General features: G+C 47.9%; 1 protein-coding gene across 4 annotated transcripts in view; it reads left to right on the top strand.

Moving 5' to 3' along the window:
• Positions 1–21,100, top strand: part of LOC135907506 (calcium-activated chloride channel regulator 1-like) — a 157,528-nt gene that overhangs the window by 78,598 nt on the left and 57,830 nt on the right. For all 4 annotated transcript variants that reach the window (XM_070520905.1, XM_070520906.1, XM_070520904.1 and 1 more), the window contains one exon: positions 3,902–4,186. In XM_070520905.1, the coding sequence (XP_070377006.1) occupies positions 3,902–4,186 (285 nt within the window). The remainder of the gene's footprint in view (positions 1–3,901; positions 4,187–21,100) is intronic.

Genomic DNA, 21,100 nt, shown 5'->3' with positions numbered 1-21,100 from the left:
CATCGTTGTCAAGCTCCGATGATAATCACTGTCGTGGAAATGGTCCGAGCACAGCATAGTTGATTTCGTCGGCACGAAATTATCTCTCCTCACCGCACGGACCCACTGCGCTACAAGGTTCTTGTTCTTCGGGATCATGTGAAACATCACATCGTCTTGCCCGCCTGTGTTCGCACAGCCACATTCTGCGCAAAACGAGGGCATGTTGGGCGCCCTTGGCTGTCGGCACTCACGCAGCACAGAACGGAACTCACGCAGCACAGGCGGGCGAGTGATACAATTTTAGAGACGCGACGAGGACCACGTCGGAACGATGCTGAGCCACGGTTGGTTCAAGAGGGGCGATTTCGTACGTGACGTCAGTTACTTGACGCAAGACATCGTAAGGGCCGGAGTAGCGTGAAAGTAATTTCGCCGAGAGGCCAACGCGTCGCGACGGCGACCAAAGGAGAACCAGGGTGCCCGGTGTGTAATGGACGTCACGATGGCGGGCATCATATAAGCGCCGCTGATTGTCCTGCAACTCCACAAGTCGACGTCGAGCAATATGGCGTGCTTCTTGTGCTTTGAGGATGGCTTCATGGGCGTACTCAGATGTGCAATTCAGACTAGAAGGCAGAACGATGTAGAAAGGTAACTTAGGGTCGCGGCGAAACAAGAGGACGAATGGAGAGACGCCTGCGGTATCATGGCGAGACGAATTATACGCGAAAGTAACAAACGGCAGCGCAACGTCCCAGTCGCGATGGTCATCGCAGATATATATGGACAGCACGTCTGTAAGGTTGCGGTTAAGGCGCTCGGTTAGACCGTTCGTTTGTGCATGGTAAGCAGTAGCAAGTTTGTGTTTAGTCGCGCACGAGTGTAGAATGTCATTGACAACTTTAGAAAGAAAGTAGTGGCCTCGGTCAGGAGCTCTCGATGGGCGCCGTGGTGAAAGATGGCGTTTTCTAGGAGGAAGTCGGCGACATCGGTTGCACAGCTTGTCGGAAGAGCCTGTGTGATTGCATATTGGGTGGCGTAGTCTGTTGCTACAGAAATTCGCTTGTTTCCCGAAGCAGACGAAGGAAAAGGGCCTAAAAGATCACCACCTACACGGGAGAATGGTTCTGATGGTACGTCAAGTGGTTGAATGCGACGAAACATTATGTCACCTCCACCACTGACTAAATGGATGTTTATCCTATCGCCTCCTGCCACTCTTCCCATTTTCATGACTTGCAAGGCCCTTCTGACCTCATCGATAATAGCAGGACTTTCTGTATCCAGTTCATTACTGTTGCGAATGGAATTATCCTGAGTAGTCTGGCTATTTTAAAGGTCAATATAGAATCGTTCACCTTCTTTTACGATGCATTCGAGGTTGTTGATGATATTACCCTGCTCATGTCTCAGAGCATACATCTTGGTTTGTCCTATGCCAAGTTTTCTTTTCACTGATTTCAGGTTAGGTAAATTTTTTACGGCTTCTTTAGTCTTTCTCACGTTATAATTTCAAATACCACTTCTTTTCGCTTCCTTGATCAGTTTTGACAGTTCCGCAAATTCTGTATTATCTCCAGAGCTCCACACTTTCATTCTTTCTTCTTTGTTTATTAATTCTTTTGTTACTTTAGAGAGTTTGCCTACTGGTTGCCTTGGTGCCTTGCATCCCACTTGCATTGCTGCCTATGTAGCCAGCTTAGTTACAGTTGCATTCATTATACCTATGTCATCTTCATCTCTCTGTTTCAATGCTACATATTTGTTTGCAAATACCAGCATCAAGTTGTCTGGTTTTAATTTTACGGCCTCTACTTTCAAATATTTTTGGAGCAATTTTACTTTTCTCTCTTCAAATTGAGGTGAATCCTAGCCCTCACTAATCTATGATCACTGCACCTTTACCTTACCTATCACTTCCACATCCTGCACTATGCTGGGATTAGCAGAAAATATAAAATCAGTTTCGTTTCTAGTTTCACCATTAGGGCCGTTCCAGGTTCACTCTCTGTTGTTGCGCTTCCTGGAAAATTTGTTCATTATTCGAAGCTTAAGACTTTCTGCGAATTCTATCATCATCTCTCCTCCAGTGTTCCTACAATCAACGCCGTTGTTGCCAATTGCTTGTTCACCAGCCTGCATTTTTCCCACTTTTGCATTGATGTCGCCCATTACTACAGACTACTGAGACGTTTTTTTATCGCTTATTCAGCGTCTTCGTAAAACTGATCTACTTTATCATTATCGTGACAGGACATTGGGGAATAGGCTTGTACTACCTTCAATGTATACATCTTAAGTTTGATTACGACTACTGCTACCCTTTCAATAATGCGGTAGAATTCGTCAATGTTGCCGGCTATGTCCTTATGAATTATTAATCCTACCCCGTATTACTTCTTATCTGGGAGTCCCGTATAGCAGAGGACATGGCCTTTAGTCCGTAATATATAGGTCTCACCAGTTCTTGTCATATCGCTAAGGCCAATCATATCCCAAACAATATCTGGTAGCTCCTCAAGGAGTCCTGCTAAGCTAGCCTCAATGACAGATTTCGGCTGTTAAAGTTGTTAAAGGCATTTCGGTGTTAAAGGTTCGTTTTCCATTGGTGGCCTGTCTGGATCCAGAGATTCTTAGCACTGTCTGCTGCGTTCCAGGCCTGAACACGGCCTTGGTCAGGCGCTCCGCAGCTGCAGCGGACTTGGAGCCACGGGATAATTGTAGGAGTCATGAGGGAGGGGGTTTGCCGTATACGGCACAAGTGAGTCCAATTCCTATTCTGGTCAGGGAAGGTCTTTGCTGAAGCTTAGTGGGTCTTGGTAATTTGCCTGTAGATCGATTATTATAGCCCCACTTGCTCTCTGCATCTTTTGCCGGCGTCCGGCGTCACTCCAAACCTGCACATAGAGTGCACCGGAGGAGGTCAAATTCAGGCACACCTCTGTCATTTAAAAAAAAAAAGGAAAAGAAAAGGGAGAGGACTCGGATTTCCGACTACTGCAACCGAGCATTCGACATAGATTAGTCAGATAATCAAACAGGCGGTGAGGCTACCCCATCGCCGAAAAGAACAGCCGCAAGGGCCCTACATGCCTAAGAGATGCGTGGATTTATCCGCTTTCTGGAGGTTTTAGGTGGACCTAGGTTGCAGGATATAGTGTCAATTATCAGTAGTCCTAACATCTTTATTCCCAAATCTTACGCACACATGCGGCCTTGAACGCGTGTGAAGCTTGTGCGAAAAAAAGAATAGGAAAAAGTTTTCAGCGCTCACCAAGAAGCCCCGAGGCGCATATCACCCGCGCGTTGTCTTCCGCATCATATCCTTGTCTTCCTTCGCGTAGTCCGCTCGCACATATTTACTTACGTCAAAATATTGAATTCGGCTTCGATACATCAAATTTGTCTGCGCCAATTAGGTAAGGCATAGGTAGACAAAGAACCTCTATGCGTAGTGTATGAATATAGCACGTCATAAAGACGCTCAATCCTGTCAACATTCCCGTAACACTTCGACCACGCCATGAGCGAAGCTTAAGGTAATCCGTGACCATTAGAATTACTCGGCGGCATTACGTTATTTCCCGCGACAACCGCACACTCGCTCTAGGAGATATATACAAACAAACAATAGCAAGTCTTAAACCATAGGCAAATATTGATTATGCGAAGAAAGGAAAAACGTTTGCGACAAAGGTAATGCAGGGCATTAACATTGCACGGGAAGTGCTGCATATGTTGTTGATCAAATTTCGTATTACTTTATGGCTATTGCGCAAGTGTAAACCCAAAATCGCGTAACCTAACATATATATGTTTGGTTACCGCAAACGCACATGTACCTAGAGATTTTTTAACAATGCTAAAACCTATGTTATTATACCATCCGTAGAACAGTGTATCTATTTATTATGCGCAGGTTTTGAATACTTCCCCTGAGAGTCCTGAAGGCGCAATTATTGTTCTTTTAACGGACGGCGTGGAGAATGAGCAGCCCTACATTGACGACGTCTGGCCTCAACTGTTAGCGGTAAAGGTCGAAGTTGTGGCAATGGCGATGGGTGACAAAGCTGAACAGAAGCTTGAGAATCTTGCTGCGCAAACGAAAGGGCAAAGTTACTTTTTTCCTGACCACCTTCAAAAGCTGCCGAGAATCTACATCGAAGCCAGCAACCCGGTGCATGAATTCACATATCATCGGTTGGTGAGTATCCTGTTATTTACGAATAGAATGTACAACGAAAACAATATAGTCTCGTAACGCTCAAGAGTTCACCCGCCGTGGTTGCTCAGTGGCTATGGTGTTGGGCTGCTGAGCACGAGGTCGCGGGATCGAATCCCAGCCACGGCGGCTGCATTTCTATGGGGGCAAAAATGCGAAAACACCCGTGTACTTAGATTTATGTGCACGTTAAAGAACCCCAGGTGGTCGAAATTACCGGAGTCCTCCACTACGGCGTGCCTTATAATCAGAAAGTGGTTTTGGCACGTAAAACCCCATATTTTTTTTAACGCTTAAAAGCCTTCTTGCAATGTTTTCTTCGAAGGGAAAGTTATATCTCTTCACAGAAGTTCTCAATCTCATTATAATAGTTCGATAAATTTAGATCAGAGTTCTGTTCGTGCACAGATAGAATTAAATGAGGCACAAAGCCACAACTTCTAAGGTAAAAAGGGGGCCTGGACATGTTTTACATGAGGACTGGGGCAATGATTGTTGTTTTCTGTACATCAGGGTGCTGAGTAGATATTGATAAATCCGCTTGTACTCTCTGTCTAGAGTCCTTATATTAAGCGCACTATCCTTGCAAAAGCAATTGTGGCGAACAAGATATACGCAATAAGATGAACATGTGCTGTGAAGTGTTTATGTTAGTGAACGGTTTGGGAATAATTCTGAAATGTTTGTTTTCATTAAAGCCTTAAGCTAAGCGCGTACTTTTCAGGGTATCCTAAGGTGACTATATTGTCACGTAGTAGTGACGGTAAAGAAGCAGCCAAACTGGGAAAGATGAAAGAAGCGTTTTATTGGGTGAACTTGTGCCCTCAAAAACAAGGTACACTCTAAGGACGGTGACAGCAGCGAATACAGTAGGCGATCATGGAAAATATATTCAGCGAGTCAAGCGCGTCGGCTTTTATACATCAGTCGCCGAATGTTCCAAAGTAATCGCTGGTATCCGCGTGCCTTCCACAATACATTATTCGCGTCGCGCACACATGCAATAAGATTACACAAGGTTCGGTCACAGAGAGCTAATGGAATCATTGATAACAATCCAGAAACTCCCGATGCATACAGGCGCGTCCTGCGCTGTGCGATAACATTTGTTAGGTGGTGAAACGTGTCACCCGATAAAGACAAACAAGCGCACGTGTCAATAGTGTCACGTAGTAGTGACCGGTGACACAGGCGGGAAGTTGGCATTTTTACGGGGAGAAGCTGGGGCCCGACAAGTTTTGCGAAGGCGCTATATTAAATATATTGTGACGCAGCAGTAATCACGGCGTTTATTCCGCGTCAAAAGATTAGGCGAACCGACCACGCCCACAGCACGGAGCACACACGAGAACCAGCCCCACAAGCGATGATGAAGAAGAACCCCATATGAACCCCATATGATGATGATCGTGTACAGATGACAGAATATAGCTTATAAATTCCCACACTAATGTCCCGTCGCGCGAGAGCGGCCATCCTGGCCGCAATTCAAAGGGGCGGTGAACGTCTCGTGAAAAGCTTCATACGGGAAACGTGGACAATCTCAGCGGCGCGGCAGCGGCGGTCATTTGGAACAATAACTGGTTCCACGCGATAGTTCACTGGAGAAGTCTGCTCCAAGACTCTGTAGGGGCCGATGAAGCGAAGCTGAAACTTGTCACACAAGCCAGGAGTACGAACTGGTGTCCGGAGTAGCACTTCCTCGCCAGGGCGGAAGCACACGACGCGATGAGAGGCGTCGTAATGCTGCTTGCCGTCCTGTTGCCGTGCTTCGGTGTTGATGCGGGCGAGCTGGCGACAACGCAGAATGCGGGACACATATTCTTCGCAGGAGGAACGACATTGATGGACAGTTGGCGCGAAGAAAGAGACGTCAAGACAGGTAGAGGGCGAACGACCATAGACAACGTAGTATGGCGAGTAACCGGTCGTGCGTTGAACGGCGGTATTATATGCAAAGGTAACGAATGGTAAAATTGCGTCCCAGTTTCTGTGATCCGGGTCAATGTACATGGCTAACATGTCAGACAGCGTGCGATGAAAGCGCTCTGTGAGGCCGTTGGTTTGCGGATGGTAACTGGAGGTAGTCTTGTGGGTGGTTCCGGAGGCTCTGAGTACTTCGTCTAGTAGTTGCGAGAGGAATGCTTTTCCACGGTCGATCAGGAGGACGCGAGGAGCACCGTGACGCAGTATTAAGGATTGAAGTATGAATGCAGCAACTTCAGAGGCCGACGCAGAACTCACACAAGTTGTTTCGGCGTAGCGTGTCAAGTGATCAACGGCTGTCACAATCCATCGTTTACCAGTGAGAGTCACAGGAAGAGGGCCATATAGGTCAACTCCAACGACCTCAAATGGTTGCGACGGACAAGGAACCGGTTGCAGTTGTCCGCGTGGAGCTGATGTAGGGAGCTTTCGACGCTGACATAGAGCGCAGGAAGCGACATACCTCGCTACACTGGCGGACAATCCAGGCCAGTAGAAGCGCCCTTTGATGCGGTCATATGTTTTCTGGAAACCAAGGTGACCAGCAGTCATAGCGTCGTGAGAAGCCTGCAGGGCATGAGCACGTAGAGAGCGTGGCAGGACAGGAACCCAGCGTTGACCGTCAGGGTGATAGACATGACGGTATAGGACGCGGTTTTCAATCTTAAATTGCGTCAGCTGCCGACGAAGGCGGGCGTTAGGCGGGCGCGAAGCTCCTTGAAGGTGGTCTATGATGCGCCGACAGTAAGAGTCGGCAAGTTGATGAAATTGGAAGGATTTGTTGTCGTGTGGAGGCATCTCGTCGACAGTGGCCAACAAGAAAGCATCTGAGGAGGGATCGAGCGAAAGCTTGTCACGGATGGTAGTTGGAGCTCCATTGCATGGTGTCGTAGGAAGCGGACAGCGAGAAAGCGCGTCTGCATCTTGGTGTTTTTTCCCGCACTTGTAGTTAATGGTAAAGTCATATTCTTGCAAACGAAGAATCCACCGACCAAGTCGTCCAGACAAGTTCTTCAGCGTCGAAAGCCAGCATAATGCATGATGGTCTGTAACGATCGTAAAGTGGCAGCCGTGAAGATAAGGTCGAAACTTCTGCACAGACCAAATGATAGCTAGACATTCCTGCTCCGTGATGGTGTAATTCTTTTCGGCGTTTGTCAGAACGCGACTTGCGTATGCGACGACCCTCTCACCTAAAGTGTCGTCTCGCTGTAGGAGAATGCCACCAATTCCGTGACCACTAGCATCCGTATGCAGGAGGGTAGGAGCAGCTTCATCAAAATGGCGTAGTACCGGTTCAGATGTGAGAGCGCGCTTCAGATGGGTGAACGCAGATTCACATTCGGAAGACCACACAAATGGAACATTAGAACCCAGTAATTTGTGCAGAGGTGACGCTATTGAGGCGAAGCCCCGTATGAATCGCCGAAAATAGGAAGCGAGGCCTAAGAAACTACGCAAATCTTTGGTCTTTTCGGGCCGAGGGAAGTTCTGAACTGCGGAAACCTTGTCAGGATCAGGACGAATGCCATATTTGCTCACAATGTGACCTAGAACTTTGATCGTCTTGCTGGCAAAATGGCATTTCTTGGTGTTTAGCTGAAGTCCAGCGTTGGCAAGGCACGTGAGAACTTCATCCAGACGTTGCAGGTGCTGAGAGAAGGTGGACGAGAAAACAACAATATCGTCCAGATAGCACAGGCAAGTCTTCCACTTTAGGCCACGAAGAACGGTGTCAATCATGCGCTCGAACGTTGCGGGCGCATTGCAGAGGCCGAATGGCATGACATTAAACTCGTACAGCCCATCTGGTGTTGAAAACGCTGTTTTCTCCTCATCGTCCTCATGCATAGGTATCTGCCAGTAGCCGGAACGCAGATCGATGCTGGAGAAGTACTCGGCACCCTGCAGGGAATCCAAGGCATCGTCTATTCGCGGCATAGGGTATACATCCTTGCGCGTGATCTTGTTAAGTGCTCGGTAGGCTACACAAAATCGAACAGACCCGTCTTTTTTCCGAACCAAAACAACGGGGGAAGACCAAGGGCTAGCAGAGGGGCGTATTATGTTTCGTTGGAGCATGTCGGTGACGTTCTCGTCAATGACTTTCCTCTCGGCTAGCGATACGCGATATGGTCTACGGCGCACGATGGATGTACCATCTTTCTCTATCCGATGCGTCGTAATCGAAGTCTTTCCCAACGAAGTTGAATGCGCGTCAAAGGAAGCTTCATGTTTTAGGAGCAAAGCAAGCAATTGTTGTGACTGCGAAGGCGTCAGGTCGGAACTGATGGCAGCTGCAAGAGCTGAAGGAGATGCGGCCCATCCGGTACAAGGACCTTCAGAAGAAGCTGGTTGAAAGGAAACAACAGATATAGACTCCGATTCAGTGGCGCAAGCCAATGTAGTGCCTTTAGGGATGAGAATCTTTTCGGATGTCGGGTTTGTAGCGTAGAGAAGTGCAGAGCCATGATCGAACCTAACCAGCCCTGATGCAAAGGCTATCCCTCTTGCAAGACAGCGTGTAGATGGCAATACCAGCACGTCGCCGCAGTCAATCACACCAGATGTGATAGTAACGATGCTTTGATGGCGAGGAGGTAACGCGGTATCTTCTGCAGCAAGGAAGTGAAGGGGTGCGGCATCTGCATGAAGTGAATAGGTCGTGTCGGTCATGTGGAGAACGCGTTGTCCACAGCAGATGGAGGTGGAGGCCGTAGAAAGAAAATCCCATCCCAATATGAGCTGCTGGGCACACGAACTTAGCACTGCAAATTGTACGTGATGTAGAAGTCCATCGATGGAAATACGAGCTGTGCACCAGGCGATAGGTCGAATGGAGGCCCCTTGAGCAGCGAGTAGCGTAGGTCCATCATAGGGGGTCATAACTTTCCGAAGTCGCGAACACAAATCACGGTGAATGACTGAAACACTAGCACCAGTGTCTATTAAAGCTTCTACTTGTACACCTTCTACTACAACCAATATCACATTGTACGGACGCGATGGAGGAATTTCTGTCCTGTCGTTCGATCCAGCTTTTCCTCCAAAAGCTGCATAATTCTGTTTTCCGGACGACGCTCGGCGAATTGAGAAGCAGGTCTCAGTGGGGACGCAGCGTGGCGAAGGGGTGACGGCGAGCGGCGTCTCGCAGGACGGTAAGCCGTCTCGGATGCTACAGTAGGCGATGGAGAGCGTCCGCGCGGTGGACCATAAGGACGGCGTTGGTCATGGAAGTTCCCTAGACGATGGAAAGTAGCTCCGGGCGAAAAGTCATCCCGTTCGTATACATCATATCCGCGACGCTCGTCTTGCTGGCGCTTGCGGCAAAAACGCGCTATGTGGCCACGATAGCCGCAGTAGTAGCAGATGGGACGAGGAGGACGCCACTGCGGATAGCTGGTTTGGGTAGGTGCGCTGGTAGTCATGGAAGCGATGTGAGCCGGTGTTGGTTTTGGAGGCATCGGTGGGACGATGACCGAAGTAGCTGCGGCTACTTGTGTGTACGTTGATGGGGCCCTAGGGGTTAGAGGGTCCGTGTACGCTGCACCAGCCATGGATGCCAATTCCTCCTTGATGACGTCTCGCAGATTGGTATCGGAGGCAGGAGAAGGCATATGTCCCGCGGCTAAGCCAAGATACTGGAGCTCTTCTCGAATTATTGCGCGTATCATCGCTCTTAACGCAGGGTCGTCGGTGGTAGTGTTTGTAGTGGTGTCTAGCTGCAACCGTACTGATTCGAGTTCGTCAAGGCGCTGGCAAGTAGCGACGATATCAGTGACGGTAGCGGGGTTCTGGATGGCTAAAGCATTGAAAGCAATAGCTCCGATGCCTTTGAGAATGTGGCGAACCCTGTCTGATTCGGTCATGGCCGTGTTCACGCGTCGACAAAGAGCAAGCACATCCTCGATGTACGACGTATAAGATTCACCGGGCTGTTGCTTGCGAGTGTCGAGCGTCTTTTTTGCGAGGGCGGAACGAACAGCCGGTGTGCCGAAGATTTGGCGGAGCTGCTGTTTGAAAGCGCCCCAGCTCGTGAAATCAACCTCATGGTTGAAAAACCAAGTCTTCGCTACTCCTGTCAGATAAAAGGCGACGTGACGTAGCTGGGACGCATCGTCCCAACGGTTAGCCGAACTCACTCGGTCATAGTCGTCCAGCCAATCCTCGACGTCTTCGCCGCGAAGTCCAGCAAACAGATCCGGATCGCGCTGGTGCCCACTGACAACCCAATACGGAGAGGCTGGGGTAGTCCAGGCCGAGATGGTGGAAGTAGAAGTGCCTGTTGGCTCGTCCTGCGACATGCTGGCGGACAGATGGCACAATCGGCGACCCGATCGAAGCTCCAGGAGGTTGAGAGGGTAGTCAGAGGACGGGGGACCGAAGAGCACACTCCACCACTTGTGACGCAGCAGTAATCACGGCGTTTATTCCGCGTCAAAAGATTAGGCGAACCGACCACGCCCACAGCACGGAGCACACACGAGAACCAGCCCCACAAGCAATGATGAAGAAGAACCCCATATGAACCCCATATGATGATGATCGTGTACAGATGACAGAATATAGCTTATAAATTCCCACAATATGTATATATATATACATATATATATATATATATATATATATATATATATATATATATATATATATATATATATATATATATATATATATATATATATATATATATATATATATATATAGTGGGCAAAGAGGGTTTCTTCAGGCTACCTTTCAAACGTAAAGAACTTGAGTGGTGCTACAAGGTAAACAGAACAAGTATTTAATTTCGACAGTTTCGATCGGTGGACCGATCTTCGTCAGGGTTTACAAAAAAATGGCAGTTCGGCCGTGGTAGGGAAGACACCAGACCGGGTTCCCGGTCGTTCTTACATACATCAAACCGAGAGGAACAGTTGTGACAGTGATTGATTTTCGGCGCCTTGGCAGATTTACAGCGGCCTTTGGCAGCTATGCAGGGCAAGAGGAAGGCGGAGTCACATGTATGTAGAGCAAGGAGGTAAGTGAGGAAAAAAAAAGAAGGAAAAAGGAAGAAAGAAAGAAAACGGAAAGAAAAAGAAAAAAGCACTCAGGAGGAGGGAGACGTAAGTAAGACGGAGAGGGAGGGGGGTGGGAAGTAGCGGCAGCTAGGTTCCCGTGCACCCGAGGCAAGGAGGGAGAAAGCGGTCGCTCCGCAGCTCCAGTGCGTGGGCTGCCGTTGTAGTGGGAGCGGGTATATATATATATATATATATATATATATATATATATATATATATATATATATATATATTTATATATATATATATATGTATATATATATATATATATATATATATATATATATATATATATATATATATAATTTCTTGCCATAGAAGGAACTTCGTGTGACCTCGACGCATTGTTAACAGAAGTGACAGGCTTGTATGTGAATCTGCAAGACCTCAGAGGAGGACACAGTTCAACTTCATGCTTGACTTCTCTCCCACCATGGAGATTCTGGTATCCCTCGGTGGTGTAATCTACCTTAGTGAAATGTTCGTATACTTCGCTATCACTAATACTGCTTCGCTTTTTCAACGGCACAGCAGCCTCTTCCTTTATTTTCTTTTTTTTTGCTTTTCCTGTCAGTCCGAGTAAAGTGCTCCTGCACATGACTGCTGAGGATTCTTACTTCGAGTGGATCCGGCTTGGCCTCATTTTGGTTACTGAGTGAATAATACAGGGTGCGCCGACTATCATGCACCCAGACTTACACAAGGGCCTGTTGCCTCACTCCAAGAAAACCTAGTGCACATTGTTTCCAGTAAAGTGAAGTAGCCGCCAGCAATTCTTTCGTTCCTGAGATTTAATTAGACAAATGCAATAATTACCTAATTCGAGAAGTGCTGTCGTAACTATAAAACTGTCAATTAGGCAATTGTAGGAACCTCCTGGCACCCTAAAATGACGTCTAGCTTCTGTGTTTTCAGTCATGTAATAATTGCGCGCAATTTTTTTCCCTGCTGCCAAACAAACCACACGAAATATGAAAACTATCACGTGACTGCGCTCCCATGCGCACCCTAAAGCAGTGCCCTCAAATAAGCTGTTTGAAAGTAACTGCATTACCCGTCGCAAACCCGAAGACTCAGCGTATCACCTTGATAATGGCGAAGCACGTTTCGCGGCTTTGAAGCTATTGGGTACTCTCTACGTCAATGGATGGATGGATGGATAAGCTTTATTTTCGTCAGAACGCATGTGCCGACGATTCCGTGCTAGATGGCCATCAGCTCATGGCTGACGGCGACCTCGGTGACCCACTCCACGGCCCTGGTCTGGACGACCGGGTCTGAGCTGGCCAACACGTCAAACTTATCCGTCTCTCAAGGCCGACTGATCACATTGATAACAGAAGCCCCTTGATAACGCGGCCGAAGCGCCGCTCTGACAACGCGCGAAGCGCGAACAGCAGTGTAATAGGCATGTCATGTTTCAAAATCCCGGCATTGCTCACATCGCATCGACACAGTGCGCGAGGAGCTATATCTCGCGCCAGAAACTTCCTTCGGACAAAAGGAAAATTAATGCGACGGTTTTAGCTTTGACGAGAGTGTATAAGTACGGCAAAAACAGGTTCATTGCATCACATAAAAGCCAACTAAACAGACTGGGAAGCGACCCAAGAGTTGAGAAAAGGCAAAACTGATGCGTTCACCAAAGTAGATAACCAATTCTATATTAGCCGAATTGGCAATCTAGACGCCTGCGCAAAAACAAAAAATATACATCAAATTTCAGTGTGCCCTTATAATGTATGGTTTCGTAAGTGCCGTTTAACATCAACTGGTGCGCGAAGAACGTGTGGGAGTAGGTTTCCTTCGACAGCTACGCAGTACTGAGTCCGTTTTATCACATCTTCAGTGGCTTTTTTGGTGACCAACGCTCGAGTTGTACGGCAGACAGCCGCTATCGTTGCCTAGAGCAAATCTGACTTCCGTCTCGATCCTGTAAGCACGATCTTTCACACAATCATAAAGAAATAAATCGAGTGGACAAAGGTCAGGTGACCTAGCCGGCCAATTTTCAGGCTCGTGCCTTCCAATCTATTGCGCGTGAAAAGACGCGTCCAGCAAGTTTCGTGCTCGGCTGCAGCTGTATGCTGGCGCTCCATTTCGCTGATACCACAGAACTGGAAGACGTGACAGCGGGACTTCACTGAGAAACTCATCCACTGCTCCTTCAAGGATTTCGTCCACGTAACCTTGATCAGTCGATTATAGCACTCGCGTGAATTCTGCACCCCACATTGAACGACCACTCATAATGGTACCAATTGCGATTTGCACAGTGTGCTTTGTAATCACTCTAATAGTGTGATTAATACAAATTGACATGGGCGTTTCTGTGAAAATTGGCTTTTTCTGGCCAGATCATGTTGCTAAAGATACCGCTGGCTAATCTGTTTTTGTGAGGACCCAATTCGGGAAATCTAGGCCATTGTACAAGTCCCTACCTTCCAACCATTGGTGATTGTTAAGGTGGTATGGGCGAAAGGCCGTCGTTGGAATCCTCCAAACTGATGACTGGCCAATTTGTGCCTGCGCGGCCACGTTCCACACAGTAGCATGAGAGTTTGAGACCATAAACGCCCCTGTTACTAAATCTGCTGGTGTCTCTCAGGTTTTCATCATTTTTGATGATAGTTGACGCATTTTCTCTAACACCACATTTCCATGACTGATATGTACTTGCAACCTTCCTCATGCGGTCATATGCAGCTCCCAAGGCAAGGGTAATTTTGTCTTCTCCTTAAAGAAAGGCATGGTGACTGGGACGGAACAAAACATACCTTTAAACATCTGTACTGACGTTGTCAATTCGCTTTTGTGGTGTTAGGTTTTGTGGCAAAAAAACAAAACAGAACCGTTCGTTCGCTTTATTTACGCTAAGAGAACAGCAACCACAGCTTTTATCCAAATAACACCAAACGCGACGTGTTACTTCGGCCGAGGTGCGTCACATAAGGCACTAGCTCGATCACGATGTTTTTCGTTATTTCCTTTATTATAATTCTGGCTAACTCACACGGGATGGTTAGAGTGCGTTGCTTTATGACGTGGGTGGGAGCGCAGTCCCGTGGTATTCTTCATATTTTGCGTGGTTCATTTATTCTCACAAAAATTAGTACGCAATGAGTACGTCGCTGAAAATACCGCAATTAGATGACTATTGCCAGTGCCTACGAATTCCTCACTGACACTTTGATATATTAAGATATTACGTCTTGAGTTTGAAAATTTAGTACAATTACCTAGATAAGTATCCGTAGTGAAAAGAACTACTGGTAGCTACGCTACAGTACCTAAAGCAACATGCGCTAGCTTTTCTTCGAGTAACGCAACTGCTCTCTTTTTTAAAGTGCATAATACTTAACTGGGACACCTTGTATATATCTATGACCTCTGCGTGCAAGTGTCAATGTCTTCATACCTAATAAATGTTGTAAATTATGAAAAGTGCTTTTTGTTGAGTGGGTAATATTGCGTAATGGAAAGAGAAGCTATGCTGAAACACATACAATTCACGTACATTCCATACGCTGTTGATAAAACACTCTGCCTAAAGGGTCACTGAAGTCTGCAGGTTTTTTCGATGGTAAAAAAAGCGTGCAAAGCAATTTGAAGTGAGCTGAACATACAGCAACATATTCATTCTCTAAGCATAGGTTCTCCGTACATTTATAAATTATTTTTTATTGTCTGCCTCCTTCTAATTCGAAAAATATAATAAACACTGTTCTGTGTGTGTTTTCAAACGTACTCTATATGTACATGGTCTTCACAGTTGAAATTTGAAACAATCTATGTTGAATTGAGTAAATATTATGAGGCAGCCGCTGCTAGTGCTTCTAGTGCGCTTGGCCTCGTCTTGTCAGGATTTGCAGAAATGAAGCTAAACTAAGAATTAAAAGCCGTTCACTTCCGCGCCAACACTGACCTAAGCAGCTATAAGCCACAATAAAACAAAGCAAGATAAAGCAACATCAACGTACATTGCTAGCATGTTTGCGATCCGCCAGGGTCTTGTTCAGCTGATTCTTAAGATCATTCGTCTGCAGGCGGCAGGTATTTGTCCTCCTGTGGCTCCACTCGCTGTGTTACGGAATGGCTTGGCTTAGCACCGCTGTAAAGCTCGTTCTTTTGTCAGGGATGAGGGCTGCTAGGGCACAATGTCGCAGCAGGATGTTCTCAACGAAAACTTTCGCAACGTCGGCTGCGCTTCCTTTCGGCAGAAGTTCGTTTTAGCGAAGCGGGTAGAGTAGTCCGTTGCCACAACGATGCACTTACTTCTGGATTTTGTTGCAGGAAGGGTCTAAACGTATCCTTCCCGATCTGCTGAAATGGTGGACAAGAAGGCTCGGTCGGCTGTATTAATCCTGTTGGCCCTGTCGGTGGTGTCTTGTGTCGCTGACAGTGTCGGCATGTCTTGTCATAATTGGCGACGTCCGGGAGCAGGCATAGCCGGCAACCTTTTCTGTATCATCGATAGCGTCGGCAATTATGTGAGCTGCCCAGTGGTCGGTTGTCTTGTACGTTGTGCAGTACGTGAAGATGTGGTGCTGAGGAAACAAGAAGGTAGTTGGCATGGAGGAGTGAGTTCTTATTTATGATTCGGTTGTTTTTCAGCGAAAATGAAGACAAACCACGCTGAAATGCCGTATGGGCAAGGTCGGTGTTGCCTTCCAAATACCCGACGCGCCTTTTTATTCCGGGTCTGCTCGTTGCTGTTCGGCGAAGTCTTCCGCGCTCATTAATACAAGAAAGGCATCGTCATCGTTGCGATCTTGCGCCGGTGGGTAAAAGGGTACGCGTGATAGGCAGTCGGCATCAGATCGCTTCCGTCTCAACTTGTAGACAATCCTGAGGTCGAATTCCTGAAGTCTGAGACTTCATCGTGCGAGGCGTCCTGGTGGGTCCTTTCAATACGCTAGCCCGAACAAGGCATGGTGGTCACTTACGACATTGTAGGGTCTCCCTTATGCATAAGGACGGAATTTCGGAGTAGCCAAAGGATGGTAAGGCGTCGAATAATTGGCTTCAACTTTCGACAGCGATCGGCTAGTCTAAGCAGTGACCCTTTCACATCCGTCTTGCCTTTGGACTAGGACGGCTCCAAGGCTGAGGCTACTTGCATTGGTGCAGACTGCGGTTTCAGCGTCTTCGTCCAAGTAGGCGAGAACTGGTGATGACTGCACGCGTTGTTTAAGCTTTTCGAAGGATTCGGACTACGGCGCTTGTCACTTGAAATCAATACCTGATTTCGTGAGGGAGATTAATGGCTCGGCGATGCGCGAAAAGTTCTTGACGGAGCCCTTGTAATAGGCACATAAGTTAGGGAATCTGCGAACACATTTCTTGTCGATGGGCTGTTAGAAGTTGGCAATGTCAGATGTCTTTTGCGGATCAGGGCGTCCTCCGGATTTGCGGATGACGAGGCCCACGACCTAAAGCTAGTCGTAAGTGAAGCGGAACTTTTCCAGCATCAGAGTTAGCCCTGATGAATTCATTGTCTCGAGTGCTGTACCAAGCTGCCTAAGGTGATAATCCAAATTCGCGGCTATGAAAAGACGTCATCTACGTAGACGAGAGAGATCTGCCACTTCAATCCTTCTAACGCCGTGTCCGTCCCTAGCTCCAACGTTGCAGGCGCCAAGCACAGTCCGAATTGCATGACATTGAATTTATAGAGGCCAACCGGCGTCATGAAGGTGGCCTTTTCGTGATAGGTTTCATCGGCTTCTATTTACCTGTAGCCAGCTTTGATATCCTTCGACGGAAAGCATTTAGAACTATAGAGCCGATCTAGTGCATCCTTTATCCGTGGGAGGGTGTAAACGCACTTCGTGAGCTTATTCAGCCAACCATAGTCGATGCTGAAACGTAGGGTTCCATCCTTTTTGTTCAACGATACTACACGAGGAGGCCACGAGCTTTTCGACTGCTGGGTGATGTCTTCGCTCTGCATTTCATCGTCTTGTCGCCTTATAGCTTCACGCTCTCGCGTGGAAACTCGGTTAAGGCTCTGGTGGAGTACATCTCTGTCTTCATTGCTTGGATGACGTCGTCGTCTTCGCTGGCTATTTCGAGGAACACCTTAGGCGGCTTGCAACAGTACTAGAGGCAATCAAATCATCAGGCCTCACTCTGAAGCCGGAAAACTGCCGCTACACTTACAATAAGCTTCTGTTCTTCGGCCACGTCATCAGCGAATCTTCAGTCCGCCCTGACGCGCACAAGACAGCTGCCACCGCAATGTTCCAGCCGCCCATGGACAAGAAGGCAGTGCGTAGATTCCTTGGCATATGTGCCTACTATAAACGCTTTGTCAAGGACTTTTCATGCATCACTGAACCGATAACACACATAACCAAATGTTATGTTGCGTTCAAGTGGGAAACGCCGCAGTCCGACGCATTTCAAGAACTCAAACGACGCATGCAGACATCTCCAGTAGTTGCGCACTTCGACGAGGACGCCGATACCGAAACCCACACTGACGCCAGTAACTTAAGCCTCCGTGCCGTCCTAGTCCAGAGGAAAGACGGACTTGAACGGGTGCTTACGCTAGCAGGTCGCTGTCAAAAACGGAAGGCAATTATTCTGCGACGAAAAAACGATGCCTTCCCACCACTTAAACTACAGCAAAATTTCGCCCTTACCTATGTGGCCGGCCATTCAAACTCGTTAACGACCATCACTTCTTTTGTTGGCTAGCAAATTTGTAGGACCCTTCAAGACAGCTGGCGCAGGAGAGCCTCAAACTGCAAGAATATCACATCCCTGTCACATAAATGTCCGTAGGTAAACACTCCGATGCCGATCTCCTATCACGCACCTCCATTGACCTGCCGCCGCCGGATTGCGAGCATGACGACGCCTTTCTTGGAATATTAATCGCGGTAGATTTCGCTGAGCAGCATCGAGCAGACCGAGAACTAAAAAGCCTCGTAGAGTATTAGGAGGGACACACCGATGCTATCCCTAGGGCATTTAAGCGAGGACTGTCCTCTTTCTCACTACAAAACAACCTACTCGTAAAGAACAACTGCTCGCCAGTCCGCCCCAACTACCTTCTTGTTCTTCCCTCAGAGCTGCGTCCAGAAGTATTGCACGCCCTACATAGCGATCTGACAGCTGGGCACCTTGGATTCTTCCGAGGGCTATCGAGGATACAAGAAATGTTCTACTGGCTACGCCTGACCTCCGACGCCGCTCGTTACGTGAAGACATGCTGAGCTTGTCGAGGACGCAAGGCACTACTGACAAGGCCAGCGCTATTACTAATGCCGATCGAGCCTCCCAATACCAGCCATTTCAGCAGATAGGGATGGTGTGGGCCCCTTCCGACGTCAAGAACTGGAAATAAATGGATCGTCGGGGCGACCGAATACCTAATCCGCTTCGCGGAAACAAAAGCTCTGCCCAAAGGTTGCGAAGCTGAAGTGGCAAAATTCTTCGTCGAGAACGTACTGCTGAGAAATGGCGCCCAAGAGGTCATCATCACCGACGTAGCAACGGCCTTGACAGCGGATCTCACCCAAGCCATTCTGCAATACAGCCGGGCAAGCCGCAGAAGGACAGCTGCCTACCACCCGCATACGAATGGTATTACGAAGCGCCTGTGATAGGACCCTCACCGACATGCTACCAATGTACGTCGATGTCGAGTACAAGACCTGAGATGCGGTCCGACCGTACGTAACGTTCGCTTACAACACAACGGTGCGAGAAACAGCGCAGATCTCGCCATTCAAGCTGCTTTACGGAAGGAACCCGACGACGACTCTCAACACCATGCTGCCGGACGTCGCTGATGTAGAGACGAACCTATCTCCAGCGTGCCGAAGAAGCCCGACAGCTCGCCCGCCTGCGGATCAAGAAGTAGCAGGGGACTGAATGCCGACACTTCATCCTTCAACGACGCTAGGTTATGTACCAGCCTTGCGACCGTGTTGGTATTTGGACCCCAATGAACCGAGAAGGGCTTAGCGAGAAGCTTTTATGCGGCTATTTTTGACCCGACAACATCGTCCGACGCATTGGTGCACTCGACTATCACATCAACGCCACTTATGGCCTGAAATAGTCCATGTTGTGGGACTTAAGCCGTTCTCTTAGCGTTAATGAACTCTGGCACTTTGCGGAGCGGAACTCTGGACCTTCTATTTTTGGACTGTTACATTGGTCTTTGTTTCTTTGTTGTTTTCTCACTTTTGTTTAATAAGCGTCCTTTTGTGTTTCACTCTCTTATGTTCGTAGGATGGGGATGGTATTTTTAAGAGGGGGGTTTTGACACGCGTACTAGTTTATCTTTATGCAGTGACCATGGTTCACCGCCGCATAGTACAGGACGCGCCTGCATGTATCGGAAGTTTCTCGAGAGTTATTGATGGTTCTATCTGCTCTCTCTTATCACCGAACCTTGTGTAATCCAATTTCATGGAATGACGCGAATGCTGGAGAAGTTTCTGGAATGCATGCGGACACCAGCGATTACTCTGAAACCTTCGATTACTGATGTTTAACTGGATGCCCTTGACCCGCTGGTGAGATTTTCGACGATCGCCGACCATGTCGCCGCGGCGCCGCTCCTTGAGTGTAGCCTGTTTTTGAGGGCACAGGTTCGCCCAATATGAGTGAGTTTCACCATTTGCAGTTTTCCTATTGTGTACGTCACTATCACCACCATGTGGCAATATAAGCTGATCCTTCATGCGTGCGCTGACTGTAGCGGCATGGCCACCAGCGGAGTTTCGCGAGAATATCTACACCTCGAAGGGCAGCATTGGTATGCCTTCGCAAACAAACGCGTCCTGCAATTTGCTTGCGTAATAACACGTCACGATTCTGACGGAATCTTTCTATTGGCGGTGAATGTCTGACAACTAAACACGACTGACTACCACGAAGATGAGCGAAAGAGCCAAATAAACACTGTCGCTTGAAAAAAAAATGTTGCTGATAAAGCGAAACCTTGAAAGAAATTGAAAGAAATTGCAAGCTCCTCGGACGGTGTTTCAGCGGTAAGCGCGGTCGACATGCGGGCGCAATGCGTTTTGATACCGGAAGCAGCTTCTCCTTTGCAGCTGGAACATGCATCAGTTTGGCATGCACCCATGTTTGCGCCATGTGTCGGCCGTTCAGTAGGAAGGCTAAAGACCAACTGCCTGACGAAGTCCGTACACCCATTGACACACATTGCACGAGATACATCGCCATGAATGCGTTGATACCTTGTAACACAGGAATGATTGCTATTTATTATCCTCGTTTCTATAGACTTGGCGATTCGCAGCGCTCTTGTAATGAGGAACGGCGACAACCGCTTTCGGGCGTCACACCTTGAAGCTGCAAGAGTTGAGACCGTGTCGTGTCAACGTTACGCGCACGAACGCTTGTGCGCACAATGCTCCCATCGCTCACGATGCGCACAAACACAGGAAGGATTAGCCCTACGCTCCTTTGCCCAGTGACTGCAGTGGGATGGCGTGTGCCCTTCGGCTTTGTCGTTTTCATAGGCAAGCGCACGGCACTCTTCTCCCAACCTCCTCACCAGCCACACGTGAAGGACACATGCGCCGCCATCGATACCGCGACAGCAGGACGGCGACGTAACAGCGCCAACTGCGGGGACACAGTTCATGTGTTCGCATATATTCGGACGAAAATAGGAATTGCAACTGAGAAGTGATTATTATTCATGTACGTCTTTCATTTTGTGCGTGGAAGTTCGTAATCGTTTTCACGAGACTATAGACTGGGAATACGGGTTTGGGACATTACAAAGAAGCAGTTGAGGTTAAGAACACTTGCGAGGTTAGTAAAAAATATATGTTCGAGTAATTTTCAGCTGCTGGTT

This window comes from Dermacentor albipictus, chromosome 6 (genome assembly GCF_038994185.2).
Source record: "Dermacentor albipictus isolate Rhodes 1998 colony chromosome 6, USDA_Dalb.pri_finalv2, whole genome shotgun sequence".
NCBI classification, from domain to species: Eukaryota; Metazoa; Arthropoda; class Arachnida; order Ixodida; family Ixodidae; genus Dermacentor; species Dermacentor albipictus.
Note: the sequence above shows the minus strand (reverse complement) of the source record. Positions and strands in the feature narration are given on the sequence as shown.